General features: G+C 37.5%; 1 protein-coding gene across 1 annotated transcript in view; it reads right to left on the bottom strand.

Annotated features, from left to right (window-relative positions):
- TFPI (tissue factor pathway inhibitor) overlaps nt 1-19,498 on the bottom strand; it is an 84,650-nt gene that overhangs the window by 38,371 nt on the left and 26,781 nt on the right. The window contains exon 2 of the mRNA XM_070475892.1: nt 3,341-3,463. Within this exon, the coding sequence (XP_070331993.1) occupies nt 3,341-3,461 (121 nt within the window). The 5' untranslated portion in view covers nt 3,462-3,463. The remainder of the gene's footprint in view (nt 1-3,340; nt 3,464-19,498) is intronic.

Raw genomic sequence — 19,498 nt, 5'->3', positions numbered from 1 at the left:
ATTGACTTTTACAATTTCTACTTAATAAGTTTTTCTAAATTTTACTTTATAAAAATTAGAATAGTTTTTTTTTGTTTGTTTTTCCTTTTTCTAAAAAAATTTTATTTCGTATTGGGACATGGCCAATTAGCAATGTTCTGATAGTTTTAGGTGCACAGCAGAGGGACTCAACCTATACATACACATGTATCCATTCTCTCCCAAACCTCCCTCCCTTCCAGGCTGCCACATAACATTGTAAAAAGTTTCAATGATGAGAGCAGGTAATGATTTTATAGCAATTTCCTAAAGAAAGCACTAAGAATTATTAGTGCTAGTCAATTATTATTTGATTAACATACTTTACTAATTATGATCTAATAATTCATTTTTGCCATTCACATTTTATGGTATTTCTTACAGAAACACTGCATTAGAATATTCTTTATTCTTTTGTGCTGTGAGCTTGTGACCTCCCACATGGGCAACATCATTCCTGATTGGGGGAGTGATCACATGGCCCCTTTAAACACAAAGCCATGCCACCACTAAAATTGGATGAAAGTCTGTCTTGTTTTCACTTTTTATTTTAGATAAACCTTTTCAAAAGTTAACAGCTGTGTGCTGATCGCTGATCATGTATGTCAAGCACTGTACTGTCATGGCAGATGTGATAGAAAATTAAGTGTCAGTAACCTCCACCCCACGCCCTGACTTCATGGCGCATGGAGACACTCAGACTTACTTATATAAATATTAAAGAACTTCAAGATGCTGTGACCATGTTTAATAAGATACTTAAGCTTCTCTGAGTGGGTCAGGGGTAACTTTCCTTCCTGAGACTTGAAGAAATCATTGACTGTGACAAGGATCTGCCTAAGGCCATACAACTAGAAAACACATACAGGGCAATGTAACAGGAATTTAATCTGATGTATTGAAATAAACAGAGTTATGGTTCATATTTAATCATTTTCATAGTTAATTTCTTGTATTTTATTTTTCACAGTCTGAGGATTACAATTTCACTCTTCCTTCCCCCTATCCTGGGATATTGAAGGGAAGGCTCAGGATAATGTTTGGGGATGTGTTAAGTCCTTGGTTGGTAGAATCCTCCTCCTCCTGGAATTTGTTTGGAAACCTAGAACTTTAAGGTAACTTACTGCCTGGGAGTCTACATGCTACTTGACTCTCTCACTAAAAGACTGGTTTCTCTGGAAAGATAGAACACAGACATGTACTCTGCCGTCTCTGTGCTAGGAAATGTGCCAGATGCTTTTATGCAACTTATATAACAACCATCTGAATGTAGTTATTTACATCACTTATTTATAGATTAGGACACTGGGAGTCAGAGAGTTTATATCAACTCATCTAATTTTGCAAAGCTGCCATGTGACAAACTACAAATGCATATTTAGGCCCATCTGATTCTATATGTTATGAAATATACTTGCTTTTCTCTAAATGTTCCCTGATAATTTTGTCTCTCCTAGTCCAAAGGAATGTTTTTTAAGAAAGTTTTCACCACAATTTTTTTTGTCATTTTTGTTTTATCAAGAAGTTTCTCTATTTCATCCTCCCTGCTGGTTGACTTAATTTTAAAATGTCTACTATTGACTTATGACAGAAGCCATAAAATCGCGTATGTTTTTCAATAAAATACTAGTAGATTATTTCACTGAACTTCTATAACATGATGGTGTGACCATGCCATAATGTAAAAGATGATATCTCCAAAATTGAATTGAGACAGACACTGTGCTTAATCACTCAGTTGTGTCTGACTCTTTGGGACCCCACGGACTCTAGCCCCGCAGGCTCCTCTGTCCCTGGGGATTCTCCAGGAAAGAATACTGGTGTGGGTTGCCATGCCCTCCTCCAGGGGATCTTCCCAGCCCAGGGATTGAACCCAGGTCTCCCACACTGCAGACAGATTCTTTACCATCTGAGCCAACAGGGAAGCCCAAGAATATTGGAGTGGGTATCCTATCCCTTCTCCAGGGGATCTTCCTGACCCAGGAATCGAACCAGGGTCTCCTGCATTGCAGGCAGATTCTTTACCAGCTGAGCTACCAGGGAAGACCAAGAATACTGGAGTGGGTAGCCTGTCCCTTCTCCAGGGGATCTTCCTGACCCAGGAATCGAAGCAGGGTCTCCTGCATTGCAGGTGGATTCTTTACCAGCTGAGCTACCAGGGAAGCCCTGAGACAGACAAAGGATCATGCTGACACAAGATTAATTGAAAAACAAACAAACAAACAAACAAACTGCATAAGTCTGTGCAGCCAGTCAGCTAAGTGGTCTTCACATCTGGCTTTACAATCAAGATTTATCCTTATCCAGCTGGATTTGGTCTGGATTTACCCAGAGATTTTAAACTTGGATTTAATCATTGATGGGTTAATTCTGTTTTCTTGGCTGACTGTGGCAGTAGCAACAACTTCAGGAACCTCCTGATTAACTGGCATGCACTTTCTCAACCTAATTGAGAAAACTTCTTAGACTAGGTGAATACTGGGAACACGTGGACTCTTTCTCCTCCCACTTCCTAAAATGGGATTGTCTGCTTTTCTCTTATTGGGATTTACTTTAATCTCCGTGTTCCTTCTCTACCTACCTCCGGAATATTAAAATTTTAGCCATCCCTTTTTTGAGAAATGAGCACAATGAAGGATTAGATCTCATCTCATAGTGACAACATTCCTAGTTTGATAAGACACAAAATGGTTTTTAACTTTATCAAATAACATTCCATCTTTAGGAAATTTTCCCAACAATATATTTTTTTCTAGTGGCATATAACAATAAGCCTTTACTTTTCACATATGGATAGGATGCGACTGAGTATAAGTTACACGTGGATGCTGTACTTCACTGAGGGTGCACCAGCTCCTGCATTGCTCAAGAGTCAACTGTATTTTATTTTTAAGCACAGAACTTTATGGCAGTAGAACTATCTTCTGTTATCCCCATCTCCTGGTATCCAGCTTGACTGTATTCTCACATTGGACTCATATGAGAAGTTCTTGTTTGAGGAATATAAAGGTGAGAAGAGAGGAAAACTGAATCCTTCAATGTCTGCCATTTCCTTTTCCTTCTTACACTTTCCCCAGTCAAAAGGTGACATCAAGGTTCGTAGAGAGCTATATCTATATCATTTTTTTTTACTTGCAATTTTCCAGAGATACTTCAGGTTTTCATATACAATCTGAGAAATGAGAGATCTTCTTCCCGAAAGTGACTTTTTTTGTACTAAGACTTTGAACAAATATCATTTCAATAACACTTCTTTTTCTTCAAGATGAAGAAAAATATATTCATTTTTGGATTAAAAGGATGAATGCTTCTAACACTTTACCTGTAATGTTTGTATATTCTTCACCTTCCTCAGGAACATCATTGAGAAGGGCAGAAGCACAGCTAAGCAGCAGACATACAGAAACCCCCCAAATCTGTTCTTTCTTCATTATGTTAATCATCTCTGAAATATAAAACATAGATATACCTAATAAATAGAGAGTTGATGTGGATTTATATACAATTTGGTAGGAATCATAAGTATAACTTTGACATTTATGACATTCTATGACATGTAATGTGTATTCTCATACATCTCTTCACAAATTCCATAAGTCATATTTAAAACATGTGTATTAGCATTCAATATTGTAGACACACATACATTCAGTGCATATAGCTAATAATATTCAAATACACAGGTGATATTTCAGTCTTGAGAATACACACTTAAATAGCAATAATTGAGACATAGGTGATGCTAACCAACATGACTAAGTATGTATTAAGATCCATTTTCATATGCAATTCTATTTGCCACATCTTTTTCATAACTATTCTTTTCTGAGTCAGAACTAATTTTATTTGAATTTTTCTATCATTTCATGAATACAACTTTCAATTTCTGATTCCTCTTTCCCTTTACTACCATGTTCAAAAAAGAAACATTTCCAAATGTTGATCTTTGTTTCCTTTAAAATATATTTCTGTTTTACACAATTTCCTAACCAGATTTTCTATGAGATTGCAGACAGACCTGTTGAAAAAAGAAATGTCTTAATATTATAGCCAGTTGTTTGCACCAACTTTTTCTCCATCAACTTAGGGAGTTTCACAGAAAAGTGACTTTAAGTGATAAATCAACACATTTACAGTCTATAGGAAACAGATTTCAGAAGAGTGAGACTTCCTGTTTCAAAATTATTTAAAGATCCACAGCAAAAAATAATGGAAAAGCACATTTAAATGCTATTTTTCCTTTATATTCAAAAGTGGAAGGAAATGTGTAATGTTCACGCAGCATGGGCAGAGAAAAAGAAGAGAATGCATGCACATTCTCAGTCACTGATGCCATCGGAATCAGGAAGGAAAGAGCAATGCTATCAGGACATGTTCACAAATGCAGGAACTGATATTCCATCAAAAACAATTTAGACAGTATTTTGTTTATGTCTACAGTGGATCAGAGCTATGGTATACATCTTTAAAGTGTAGTCTTAAATAACAAATAAAGTGATAAATGACAATTTGTATTAAACTTCATTAAAATCACTAGCAAAATGAATGGATAACCTATTTTCTCATGACACTGCAAATATTAACACATTTTAAAACTATATTTGGTAGCAGTGCTATACCTTCTAAATCATATCATAAAGTACTTGAATCCAGAAATATATATATATATATATTTAAATGTATGCACAAATATACATATGCAACATTGGCCTTTCACCAATATGGATTTGAACTATGTGGGTTCACTTATTCGTGGATTTTTTTCAATAGTAAATGCTATAGTACTACCTGATCTATGGAAATTTTTGGACTTGGAACACTGATATATAAAAAACATGAGCATGAAGGGATCTGCATAAGGAGGGCCTAGTCAAAACAGTATGACTACTTTTCTTCATGGATTAGGTTCACAAAGCTTGAGCACAGAAATGATAGGGAAGTATCCCACTACTGAACCAATATGCTTGAGGTCAAAAGCCGCAGGAGATTAGCACATATTTGGTGGACTACAAAAGGGTCAGGAAATATGAATATGTCAAAACACTGCAAATATTAATGTAAATGTCTGAGTTTAAGGGTGGAGTGGATAGGTGTAGCTTCCAGGAGAAGTGGGTTATTGCTTCCAGAAAAAAAGGGAGGGGAGGAGCCAAGATGGCGGAGGAATAGGACGGAGAGACCACTTTCTCTCCTACAAATTCATCGAAAGAACATTTGAACGCTGAGCAAATCTCACAAAACAACTTCAGATCGCTAGCAGAGGACATCAGGCGCCCAGAAAAGCAGCCCATTGTCTTCAAAGGGAGGTAGGACAAAATTTAAAAGATAAAAAGGGAGACAAAAGAGCTACCGACGGAGACCCGTCCTGGGAAGGGAGTCTTAATAGAGGAAGTTTCCAATCACCAGGAAACCCTCTCACTGGCGGGACTGGGGGAAGTTTTCGGCAATCTAACTGGGAGGAAATATTAAACAAGGCCCACAGATTACGTGCCTAAAAGCAACTCCCAGCAGAAAAGTACCCCAGACGCCCGCACCCGCCAGCAACAAGCGGGGGCGAAACGGAGAGGAGCGGGCGGCATTGCTTAGGGTAAGGACCGGCCTGAAGACCCTCAGAGCAGTCGGAGGGAGCTTCTTTAAACGGTGGGACAAAATTAACCGGCCGGAACACACTGCCTGCGGTTCGTGAAACAAAGGGACTGAGAAAGTCCTGAAAAGAGCCGGCCCGTCCCCGCTGGAGGTAGGAGGCAGGGGGAAGGGGATAAGGGCAAACTCAGCCCCTGAGAAGCCACCCCCTCCCACACTGCAAACAGGCCCCCGGTTCCTATCTAAAGACTTCCTGAGACCCGACTGGCGGCGCGCACTGGGGCCGCGGAGGGGAAAAGCGCGCCGTACCGGAGAGATTGCGCCCAAGCCTCTGGCTGCCTGGGCCGCTCGACGCGGAGGGAAAAGGCGCGCCACATCCGTGGAGAGTGTGCCCAGGCCTCTGGCTGCCTGGGCCGCTCAGGCCAGGAAAGGCACAAAACGCAGGCGCAACCGAATCCGCGCTTTTGTGGAGTACCGAAAACCGGAACCGCACTCAACGCAGGGCCCGCTCCATATAGAGCAGCCGGGAGCCTGAGCAGTGTAGACGGGGAAAGCACAGACACCCGTGAGCGGGGCAAACCCAGTGTGACCGGAACACGGTGAGTGCTATCCACACAGAGCGGTATCTGTCTGCAGCGCCCCGCCCTCCCCGTAGCAGGACTAAACTGAACTAGCGAACCTAAATAAGAGATCACCTCCGCCCGCCTGTGTCAGGGCAGAAATTAGACACCGAAGAGAAGCCAAAACAAACAAAGGGAACCGCTTCAGAAAGGACCGGTGCAACAGACTAAAATCCCTGAAGGTAACACCGACTACACCGGAAGGGGCCTACAGATATCTAGAAGTGTAAGCTGGAAAGAGGAGCTATCTGAAATTGAACTGAACCTACACTGACCGCAACAACTCCAGAGGAATTCCTAGATATATATGTTTTTTTGTTTGTTTGTTTGTTTTTTAATTTACAAGAAAAAAAAATTTTTTTTTCTTTCCTTTTTTTTTTTAGTTTTTATTTTTTCGCTTTTATTATCTTTTAAAATTCCCTATTACTCCCCTATTACTCCTTAACTTTCATTTTCATATAGTTATACGATTTTTTTAATTAGGAAAGGAAAATTTTTTTTCCTTTTTCTTTATTTTTTATTTTTTTTAATTTTTTTTCTCTTTTATTTTCTTTTAAAATTCCCTATTACTCCCCCATTACTCCTCAACTTACACGTTCATATATTTTTACGATTTTTTTTAATCAGGAAAAAAAAAATTTTTTTTTCTTTCCTTTTTTATATTTTTTATTTTTTCTCTTTTATTTTCTTTTAAAATTCCCTATTACTCCCCCATTACTCCTCAACTTTCATTTTCATATATTTTACGATTTTTTTAATTAGGAAAAAAAAATTTTTTTTTCTTTTTCTTGTTTTTCTCTTCTTTTTCCTTTTAAAGTCCCCTAATACTCCTCTATTATTCCTTCATTTTCATTTTCATTTCACTATAACCTTGCCAAAAAAAAAAAAAAGAGAGAAACCCTATTTTTAAACCAAACTTCATATACTTTTCTAATTTTTTTGTGTGTTTTTGTTTTTGTTTTTAAATATTGTATTTCAAAGAGTCTAACCTCTACACTAGATTTTTAATCTTTGTTTTTCAGTATGTGATATAAATTTTGGACATTTAAGAAACCAATATTCAGTTCCCATTTCTATTTAGGAGTGTGGTGGTTACTCTCCCACTTTTGACTCTCTGATTTCTACCTCAGAACACCTCTATTTCCTCCTTTCCCCTTCTCTTCCCAGTCCAATTCTGTGAATCTTTGTGGGTGTCTGGGCTACAGAGAACACTTTGGGAACAGATAACTGTGTAGATCTGTCTCTCTCCTCTTGAGTTCCCTTTTTCTCTTCCTGCTTACCTCTATCTCCTTCCTCCCTCTCCTATTCTTCATGTAACTATGTGAATCTCTCTGGTTGTCTCTCACAGTGGAGAATCTTTTCACCATTAACCTAGAAGTTTTATTATCAGTGCTGTATAGTTGGAGAAGTCTTGAGACTACTGGAAGAATAAAACTGAAATCCAGAGGCAGGAGACTTAAGCCCAAAACCTGAGAAAACCAGAAAACTCCTGACTACACGGAACATTAAGGAATAAGAGACCATCCAAAAGCCTCCATACCTACACTAAAACCAACCACCACCCAAGAGCCAATAAGCTCTAGTACAAGACATACCACACAAATTCTTTAGCAACGCAGAAACATAGACCTGAGTGTCAACATACAGGCTCTCCAAAGTCACACCTAACACAAAGACCCATCGCAAAACTCATTACTGGACACTCCACTGCACTCCAGAGAGAAGAAATCCAATTCCACGCACCAGAACGCTGACACAAGCTTCCCTAACCAGGAAAACTTGACAAACCAATCGTCCAACCCCACCCACTGGGTGAAACCTCCACAATAAAAAGGAACCACAGACCACAAGAATATAGAAAGCCCACTCCAGACACAGCAATCTAAACAAGATGAAAAGGCAGAGAAATACCCAACAGCTAAAGGAACATGAAAAAAGCCCACCAAGTCAAACAAAAGAGGAGGAAATAGGGAATCTACCTGAAAAAGAATTTAGAATAATTATAATAAAAATGATCCAAAATCTTGAAAACAAAATGGAGTTACGAATAAATAGCCTGGAGAAAAAGATTGAGAAGATGCAAGAAAGGTTTAACAAGGACCTAGAAGAAATAAAAAGTCAATTACAAATTAATAATGAAATAAATGAGATCAAAAACACTCTGGAGGGAACCATGAGTAGACTAACAGAGACAGAAGATAGGATAAGTGAGTTAGAAGATAAAATGGTGGAAATAAATGAAGCAGAGAGGAAAAAAACAGAAAAAAAGGGAGTTGAACAGAAAAAGCTATGAGCATGCTACTTAACAAGCCATAGCTACTTAATTAATGACTGATACAGATCTTGAATGCAAGTGAGCAAACTGCCAGTTCAGTGCTCTTTCTTCTCCATAATATTGCTTCTGAAAAGTGACCAAAAGCATTAAATAATACAATTTCTAAGAGCAATGTAGAAGACTGATTTGGGTGCACCACTGAAAAGAAATAGTACAACATGTTATAACATTCATAAAATTGTAACTTGTGGTGATCAGAGAGAACTGATTTAATTATATGTTATTGTAATTTACTAATTTTTTAAATTTCAAGATGCATTACACTGCAAAGTGACAAGATAAATAACAAACCCAAACTGAAGCTGTGTACTGATTGACCTACTTCTTATACATCCTTGCACCTTTCTGCACTCTACTGTCTTAATAGCTGACCCTGTTAATAATATGTATTACCCAATCTAGTATCATACACAAAAATTGATTCAAGAGAATTCAACCATCTAAATGTGAAAGGTAAAGCATTAAATGTTAAGAGAAAAAACACAGGAGAGTATATTTATGATGAAGTTGGCAAGCATTTTTGAATCAGGATATAGACAGCACCAATTAAACACAATAAAATACTGATAACTGTATTTCATTAAAATCAAGAAATTCTGTTCATCAAAGGAAATACCATTAAGATATTGAAAAGGCAAGTTGTGAGGAAGTATTTGAAATTCATATATCTTAAGATTATATAATAAAAATGTATAAAGAACTACAAATAAATATTCGATTAAAATGGATTAAAGATTTGTTAAGGAAATTAAAATGGAGGAAGTCTTATTCAGGCTTCAGAAGCAGGAGAGCAATAGCAGGCCTCTGACCTGCTTCTGACCGGCCTGCACACTGCCTGCATTCCAAGCCTGCTGGCAAGCACAGTAAATCAGGCAGCAGTTTAGATAAGAAATGAAGTAGGTCTTGGAATCTTTTAAGCCCCCAGGGCCTGGCCAGCTTCCCACTGTCCCCTCTACCCCCAGGTCTAAGAAGTCTTATGACTTATAAGGTGAAAGAAACAGCATTGTAAAAGTTAAAGTTAAACCAGAGCTGCATTTTTGCGTGCAAACCGATGACAGTATCAGGCTGTGCCCTGGGGTACAAGCAATTGCAACCCCCCCCAAACAGCAGTTTGAAGTCTTGCCAATGGGGTGGAAGCAGCTCCTGGGACCTTTTCCCAGTTGGGACTCCAGATTAGTGTTAACAAGGGACTTTCCAGCACTGGTCAAGTCTGGATATTGAATGGCAGAATTTGAGGATGTGTGTGCTGTTACTTTTCTCTATTGTCTCTACATTTCCTCTTTTAATAATTGTATACTGAAATTAAGTTGGGCTTCCCAGGTGGCGTTAGTAGTAAAGAACCTGCTGCCAATGAAGGAGACATAAGAGATCCAAGTCTCATCCCTGGGTCAGGAAGATCCTCTGAAGGAGGGCATGGCAACCCACTCCAGTATTCTTGACAGGAGAATCCCATGGACAGAGGAGCCTGGCGGGCTACAGTCCATAGGGTTACAAAGAATCAGACATGACTGAAGCAACTTAGCATGCACACATACTGAAATTAAGGCAAATAATCTATTAAATATCAAAATTATTGTGTGTGATAAGTGGGTTCTTTTGTTAATGAACACATCAAGCCTAAAGTAAAACATCAGCAAAACAAGACTGCATAGGAACTTTTCAATAGATTATATACATAGAGCCAACAAGCATGGTATAAGATGCTCAACATTATTCCTCATCAAAAAATACAAATTAGCGCTATTGTGGGGGATACTACAACTAAAATGAATAAAAACTGACAATACAAAATGTTGGTTAGGATATGAACTTTTAATTGTTGGTTGGATTATGCTATGGTCTGACTGTGTTTCCCCAAATCTTAATGTAGAATTCTAACTCTCATAGGTTTCAGTACTAGGAAGCATTTCAGAGGTAACTAGATCATGAAGGAATGGATTAGTGTTTTTATAAAGAGATCCCACAGAGGTCCCTTTTCCTTCCATCATGTAAAGTCACAGCAAGAAGGCATCAGCTGTGAACCAGGAATAGGATCTTCACTCTTAATAAATCCCATTTAATTTGTAATCTGATATCAGAAGTTGTTCAAGCAAGAGTATATTGCATATACGTGTTGAGTCAGTGACTAGTTGTATTTAATAATATGTTAGAAATTAAGGGATATTCAAAAAACTAGAGAAAGCCTTGACCCTTAAGGAATTTATGCTCAACCAATTGAATTCTACACACATGTAATGTTAAGTGCTAGATAAATTGTGAGAATATCTTTGCATATACTAGGCACATAGTAGTGGACAATAAATATAATTATTTACCTTGAATAAAAATAGTATTTATATACTGGGGCAATAAACTAGAAATTCTAAGTTCAGCACTGCCAGCAATCTAAGTAACCTTTGGAAATACATTTATGACTATGAACCTGATTCATAAAATGCAGGACTTGAAATAGATTGTCCTTAACTTCCATTTCAGTTATAAAAATTTATGCATTTGAAGTAACAGATTTTACTTACTTTGCAGAATAACTTATAGTTATATTGCATAAATTACATTTTATAGTCTCTTTAATGATAATTTGTAGCATCTATTTTATCATTTTAGTCAAGGTATGTTCTTAGAATACCAGTTCAGCAAGACGTTATTAGTTGTTAGATTAAAAAGAGTTTTCATAGGCTAATATATATTTACTTTTAAGTTTAACTTTTTATATAGGTTTCTCAACTATAAGACTTTTAACAAACACTTAATATGGTAATGTGCAATGGTGTCCTCTATGGGAGATACATAACTGCATTTCTAAATTTACATGTCAAGTGTCTATTTTCTCATGAAATATTTTAAGAAAATATCTTGAGAGATAATGTTGCAGAAAAGAAAAAGTCAGATTTTCTGAACCAGAAAAACATCAAAAAACATTATATGATTTTTCTATTAACAAAATCCTCAAAAATGGAGAGATGTTAAGAGGCAAAATTATATTTGGAATTAACAGCTAGAATGTTGCAAATCAGATTGAGATTATGAACAGAGGGTTATCAGTGGAATTAAAGATAAAGGGGCAGATATCTTGAACTACTATGGATAAAACTGAGTCATCGAATAGATGCAGAGGACAGAGAATACAAGTACATCCTGAGTGAACAGTTGTGCTAGTCATACGACTTAGTAAACTAATGTGAGTATTGATCAGTGTGCATATTAGGGACAAATTTGGTCAGGACAGATTACATTTGGGATTGTTTTCTAAGTGGAGCAATATTAAGGCAGTTACAGACACAGAGCAGGAGCTGCAAAATGTTCTGCAGTATTCCCAACATCACCATGAGGTAAGATCATTTCAACAAGGAAAAAGGAGTCTAGTAAGTCATTTCCAGCTCCTCTTTCAACTTTATCTCCTGTCAATTTTTTTTTTTTTTTTTTTTGGTAATTACTTGACTTATGGATACTGCCTACTAATCCTTTGGCTCCACTGAAGCTGTTGATTCTTGAGAAAACCATACTCATTCTAGTTTTAGTACTTTAAATTTGTTATTTCTTGTCATGGGAATACTCTTGTACAAGATTCCAGAATGAAAGACTCTGTCCTTTTAGTCAGGACACTTGTCAGGTATCCTCTCTCCAAAAGATCTTCTTTGAGTACCATATCTTAAAAGTAACAACTATCAGTTCCTCTGTTACTGTCCAAATAACTTGTTTTTTTTTTTTTTTTTTTAAGATTCTTTATCTCTTCATTATTGAATTGTAGGAGTTCTTTATATGTTATGGTCATAAGTTCTTTGTCAGCTCTGTAACATAAGCAAAGTTGTGTTCTCTCCACATTCATATGTTGATATCATAACCCATAGTGCCTCAGAATGTGACTGTATTTGGAGATATAAGGCCTTTGAAGAGATAATAAGGATAAATGAGGTCCTTGGAGTGGGTCCTAATTCAATATGACTGGTGTCTTTACAAAAAAAGATTAGGACACAGACACACACAGAAAGACCGACTACAAATAAACCAAGGAGAGAGGCCTTAGAAGAAATCAATACAAGTGACACTGTGAAAGAAAAATTTAAAACAACTCCATTTTAGATAGCATTACAATTCTGAGCTAGAACCCCTCCCGAGAAGAAGAGAAAAAAACTTCATCAAACCAACCAATCAGAAGGAGACGAGTTACCCTCCACCCCTAGGCAATCTAGAAGGGCGGGAGAAGTCCCTCACCCCACCCCCATCCCACCAAGACTTCCCGCTTCCCCGGCTGCACAGTATAAACTAGCCGATCCCCCTAAGTTTTCCTTCCCGCGCACCTTATGAATTAGCCAATCCCTCTAAGCTTCCCTTCCCGCCGTCCCTGCTAGCCAGTATAAAAAGACTCGCCGCTTTCACTCGGGGCTCCTTCACCATTGTGTGAAGAGAGTCCCTGCTCAAGCTTGTAATCAAGTTCCTCACTGCTTTTGCATCGACCCGCGGCTCCTGTCGTGTTTGGGGGAATTCCGCAATCTGGGTACAACAACACCTTGACCTCAAAGCCAAATTCAGACTTAAATTGAAGAAAGTAGGGAAAACCACTAGAACTCTCAGGTATGACCTAAATCAAATTCCTTACGATTATACAGTGGAAGTGACAAATAGATTCAAGGGATTAGATCTGATAGACAGAGTGCCTGAAGAACTATGGACGGAGGTTCATGACGTTGTACAGGAGGCAGTGATCAAGACCATTCCCAAGAAAAAGAAGTACAAAAAGGCAAAATAGTTGTCTGAGGAGGCCTTTCAAATTGGTGTGAAAAGAAGAGAAGTAAGGCAAAGGAGAAAAGGAAAGATATACCCATCTGAAGGCAAAGTTCCAAAGAATAGCAAGGAGAGATAAGAAAACCTTCCTCAGTGATCCATGCAAAGAAATAGAGGAAAACGGCAAAAGGGGAAAGACTAGAGATATCTTCAAGAAAATTAGAGATACCAAGGGACATTTCATGCAAAGATGGGCTCAATAAAGAACAGAAACTGTGTGTACCTAACAGAAATATTAAGAAGAGGTGGCAAGAATACACAGAAGAATTGTACAAAAATGATCTTCACAACCCAGATAATCACAATGGTGTGATCACTGACCTAGAGCCAGACATCCTGGAATGTGAAGTCAAGTGGGCCTTAGGAAGCAACACTACGAACAAAGCTAATGGAGGTGATGGAATTCCAGTTGAGGTATTTCAAATCCTAAAGATAATGCTGTTAAAGTGTTGCACTCAATATACCAGCAAATTTGGAAAACTCAGTCTTGGCCACAGGACTGGAAAAGATCAGCTTTCATTCCAATCCCTAAGAAAGGCAATGCCAAAGAATGCTCAAACTACCACAAAGTTGCACTCATCTCACATACTAACAAAGTAATGCTCAAAATTTTCCAAGCCAGGCTTCAACAGTATGTGAACTGTGAACTTCCAGATGTTCAAACTGGACTTAGAAAAGGTAGAGGAACCAGAGATCAAATTGCCAACAACCACTGGATCATCAAAAATGTAAGAGAATTCCAGAAAAATATCTATATCTGCTTTATTGCTTGTGCCAAAGCCTTTGACTACATGGATCACAACAAACTGGAAAATTCTTAAAGAGATAAGAATACCAGACCACCTAACCTGCTTCCTGAGAAATTTGTATGCAGGCCAGGAAGCAACAGTTAGAAATGGACATAGATCAACAGACTTGTTCCAAATAGGAAAAGGAGTACGTCAAGGCCGTATATTGTCACCCTGCTTATTAACTTTTATGCAGAGTACATCAGGAGAAACCCTGGGCTGGATGAAGCACAAGCTGGAATCAAGATTGCCAGGAGAATTATCAATAACCTCAAATATGCAGATGACACCACCCTTATGGCAGAAAGTGAAGAAGAACTAAAGAGGCTCTTGATGAAACTGAAAGAGGAGAGTGGAAATATTGTCTTAAAATTCAAGATTCAGAAAACTAAGATCATGGCATCTGATCTCATCACTTCATGGCAAACAGATGGGGAAACAATGGAAACAGTGACAGACTGTTTTGGGGGGCTCCAAAACTCCAAAATCACTGCTGATGGTGACTGCAGCCATAAAATTAAAAGATGCTTGCTCCTTGGAAGAAAAGATGACCAACCTAGAGAACATATTAAAAAGCAGAGATGTTACTTTGCCAACAAAGGTCTGTCTAGACAAGGCTATAGTTTTTCCGGTAATCATGTATGGATGTGAGAGTTGGACTATAAAGAAAGCTGAGCACTGAAGAATTGATGCTTTTGAACTGTGGTGTAGGAGGAAAGAGACTCTTGAGAGTCCCTTGGACTTCAAAGAGATCCAACCAATCCATCCTAGAGGATATCAGTCCCGAATATTCATTGGAAGGGCTGATGCTGAAGCTATAACTCCAGTACTTTGGCCACCTGATGCGAAGAGCTGATTCATTTGAAAAGACCCTGCTGCTGGGAAAGATGGAGGGTGGGATGAGAAGGGGACAACAGAGGATGAGACAGTTGGATGGTATCATCATCTCAATGGACATTAGTTGAGTAAACTTTGGGAGCTGGTGATGGACAGGGAGGCCTGGCATGCTGTAGTCCATGGGGTCGCAAAGAGTCAGACATGACTGAGCGACTGAACTGGCTGATAGTAGTTGAAAGCTTAAACACAAGTCCTAATCTAAAGTGAATGATTTTGTAAGAATTCAAGTCTTTTGGAGCTAGAAATACGTTGGTAATTTACCTTTGGTGACTGGCAGAGCACAACTCAAAGGAAATGGTGGTGGGTAAGGGATGAGAACTTTCGGCAGGAGTCAAGATGCAAAAAGCTCACAAAGAATGGAAGAACAGAGTAAGCTGGAAGGGCTGCATTAAGTTTTCACTACATCATTTTGGGGAAAGTATATAACAACATAGAGGCAGTTATTATTCTATTCTTTTGGGTACAGTCTTGTTATTTTCTCATCTTATAAATTTATCTGGAAAAATCACGTGTTTACATATATATTATCATCATGCTTCTTATATAATTTAAACCTTTTAGTTTAGATTTTCTTTATCACATATCATTGAGCTTCTCCTTTTAAAGAATTTTACTCTTAAAATTAAGCTCAGTGAGTATTTGGCCATGTCTGAAAGTAATTTCATTTTGGCTGCTTATTTATTTGCAGTGTACTAATGAAAAGACAGGGAGACAAAACATGACAACCAGAAAAATATAAAAAAGTATAATTTGAAAAATAATTCTAATTTTCTACTCAGCAGTGGTGAATGTCATTATCTTCTTGGTGTTTAGTGCTTCTGCCCACTAAAACATAGAGCCTGTTTTTATCTCTAACCTTTGGGTTTTCTCGAGTGTTTCTCATTTTGGGTGAATTTGCAGAACCCTAATACCAAGGATAATGAATGAAGAAAGGAGGCATAAATCTATAGTAAGGGGAGGAAGAAAAAAGTCATATTGAGATTCTAACAGTTTTCTATTTCTTTTTTTATGTTTTGAGTTTACTTTTTGTAAGTAGTATTTTCAACTGAAAATTCCAAACTATTCATAACAATTAGAGTCTGTAAATGGATTTTTGTTAAATATATTTCTCACTAGACTTCCAACTCTTGTTGTTCCTGATAGTTACTGAACTTGCATAATCTCAGTCAGAGTTTTGAGAGCTAGATTTTTCTCAGGAAAAAAGTATTTTCTAAATAAATACATTGTGAAAATGCAAATGTTTGGGTAGTTTCCCAAGAGAGATCTAAGGCTGTGTAACTGCACGTTTGCCAGATACCAAATTTTAACAAGTCAGTACGGAGCCTTCTTTATCTCATTAACTACCCACCCCTCAAATTCCACATGCCTGAGGCACTGAGTCATCACTCTAAAGGGATATTTTGGCATCAGGATTATTTTTTTATGACCCACAATTAAAATTAAGATCAAATTTCCTGAGTCTCTGGCAGTATGGTATATTCACTACATTCAAGAGTGATAATAGAAGTACAAAGCTATATCATTACAAAGTATTTGCATCTTGTAATGATTTGTTATTTTTTCAAGTGATTTCTTATTTATTATGTTACTGTACCTTGACAATAATGCTGTGGAGCCAATGGGGCAGGTATATTGAATTATGTTAGATATACCATGATTTGTTTTCCAACCTCATATGCCTAGATGGTGAGTAAGTGACAGAGGCAGGACAGGGTCCCAAAGGCCCCTTTAAATAAACAAGATTTGTGGAATAAAGACTGAATACAATGTAGGAAACTAAAAATGTATTAATTGCTTAGTCTATGTTTATTTCTTTTTAAAATATACCTTTATAGTGACTTGAAGAATGATTAGACAAAATCGCCATGGGAACTACAGGATAAAAATTGATTTCTCAAAAAAAAAAACAAAAACCCCACAACTTATTTATCTTGTTTGCTAGTCCCATAAGTATAGTTAATTAATGAATGCAAGTTTTTAGGGTGACCACTATTGTAATTTTTGATTCAGTATATTGCCTAAATGTTTTCTATTACTAGTTTTAATGCTACACTTTATTAGTGCTTATATTTATTATTATGTAAATATTTCTGCATCACTCTATCCATATATATGGGTGGGGGCTTTTGGCCCAAGCTTTAGCAAACCATATAGAAGGGAATAGGTGATAAACCTTAGGTAGACTAGGGGCTTGCCTCTCATACCTGGAAAAAGGACACAGGTTCACCCATTGGTCAAAGCCTGAATGAATAGATTAGAACAAGCCTACACAAAGGATCATCTAAAAGAGGTACTTGGAAAATCTGTTAAGTATCATATTTTCTCTTTTTTCCCAAACTTTAGAAGAAAGAGAAACCACATATACATTCATTTAAAAAAAATCTTGGCTAAAAATCAGAGTTGAAAAGAGGAAATTCCTGTTTTATTGAAGTCTTGTTTTAAACATGTAATTGGAGTCAGCTCTTGAGTTATTTGGGATTAATTTTCACAATGTAGATTATGTCTTTGTTTAGAATTTCTTTCTAGATGCCTGCTTTTAAGCTACTTTTTTCCCCAGGGGGTGGATAAATTACAGTTTGTCACTTTAAATCATAATACAAAAAGCAGTTTCCAATGAGTCTTAGTTATTATTTCTCTCTCATTTATATTTCACATTCCCTCTAGGAGAATGTTGTTAATTTATCCTCATTTGATAGAGAAAATAAATGGTGGTTCAAAATGATAAAGTAACCTTTTTAAGAAAACAGCTTGTAAGAGGTTGTGTAGATGTATTAATTCTAAAGCAAATTCCTTAGTTATCACTTTATACTGTCAGATTAAAAAAATGGTTTGGTACAGAAAAAGAGACTCAGATGTATGGAACAGACTTGTGGACTCTGGGAGAAGGAGAGGGTGGGATGTTTCAGGAGAACAGCATTGAAACATGTATATTATCTAGGGTGAAACAGATCACCAGCCCAGGTTGGGTACATGAGACAAGTGCTCGGGCCTGGTGCACTGGGAAGACCCAGAGGGATCGGGTGGAGAGGGAGGTGGGAGGGGGGAGTGGGATGGGGAATACATGTAAATCCATGGCTAATTCATATCAATGTATAACAAAAACTACTGTAATGATGTAAAGTAATTAGCCTCCAACTAATAAAAATTAAAAAAAAAAATGGTTTGGTAAAAGAAGATTCAAATATTAGTAAAGGTTATATTTGTACATCCCTCTGTAGATTAGTGTACTTTGTTGTAATAAAAATGGTAAATAAAGATTTGAAAAAGACACTGCAGATTTGATTAAGGCAGTTACCATCTTACAGTGGACTCATGCTTCAAACCATGTCAGTGGTTTTAAGTTTTTGGGAACTCTGAGCTTGCAATATTATATTATTATTATCATAATATTATTACATGAAATTTATGATTATATGACAGCTGGTTAAAAAAAAAAAAAAGAATAAAGGAGCCTCAGTGTTTAAGGTAGACAACCGTCAATGACCTAGTCCAGGTTTGAGGTCTGGCAAAAATGCTATGTGATAGTTGCTTAGTTGTGTCTGACACTTTGCAGCCCCATGGACTGGAGCCCATCAGGTTCCCCTGTCTGTGTAATTCTCCAGAGCAGGGGAGCTTTCCAACCTAGCAATCAAACCTGAGTTTCCTGCACTGTAGGCAGATTCTTTACCACCTTAGCCACCAAGAAAGCTCCAGACAATGCTGAATTAGACCTAATTCAAGGTAGTTTTTCTTTACTATAACTTCAAACCAACCAAAAAGGCTCAAATGTATCTTTGTTAGGTAAGGATACAAGTGATTTTGTGGATAAAACTCACAGTAGCTATCTTAGTCTACTAGGCCTACCATAAGAAAATACCATAGTTACTCAGTTGGCCAAAATATTCATTCATATTTTTCCATAACATTTTATGGTAAAACACAAACGAGCTTTTTAACCAACCCAATAGACCACTTCAGCAACAGAAACAAATTTCTCACAGCTCTGGAGGCTGGTAAGTCCAAGACCAAGGCATTGGTAGGATCAGGTTCTTGGGGAGAGCTCTCTCCTCAGCTTGCAGAAACTGCCTTCTATGTCCTTACATGGTTTTCCTCTGTGTGTGTATGTAGAGAGAGAAATAGCTCTCTGTTTCTTCTTATATAGTCATCAATTCTATCAGATTAGGACACCACTCTCATGATCTCAATTTAAAATTAATTATCTCATAAAATGGAGAAGGAAATGGCAACCCATCCAGAGTTCTTTCCTTGGAAATCCCATGGACAGAGTAGCTTGGTGAGCTACAGTCCATGGGGCCACGAGAGACAGACATGACTTAGTGACTAAACCACCATCACCACCATCCCCTAAGAGTCCTCTTTTCAAATATAATAATATTGGGTATTACGGTTTCAACATATGAATTTGAGGTGGGAGGAACATGATTCAGTTCATAGCAGGAGTCCTCCTAGTTTCTTAAGTATCTTTAAATATGGTGAGT

The sequence above is a fragment of the Odocoileus virginianus genome, chromosome 13 (genome assembly GCF_023699985.2).
Source record: "Odocoileus virginianus isolate 20LAN1187 ecotype Illinois chromosome 13, Ovbor_1.2, whole genome shotgun sequence".
NCBI lineage: Eukaryota > Metazoa > Chordata > Mammalia > Artiodactyla > Cervidae > Odocoileus > Odocoileus virginianus.
This window is presented reverse-complemented; position numbering and strand designations above follow the sequence as displayed.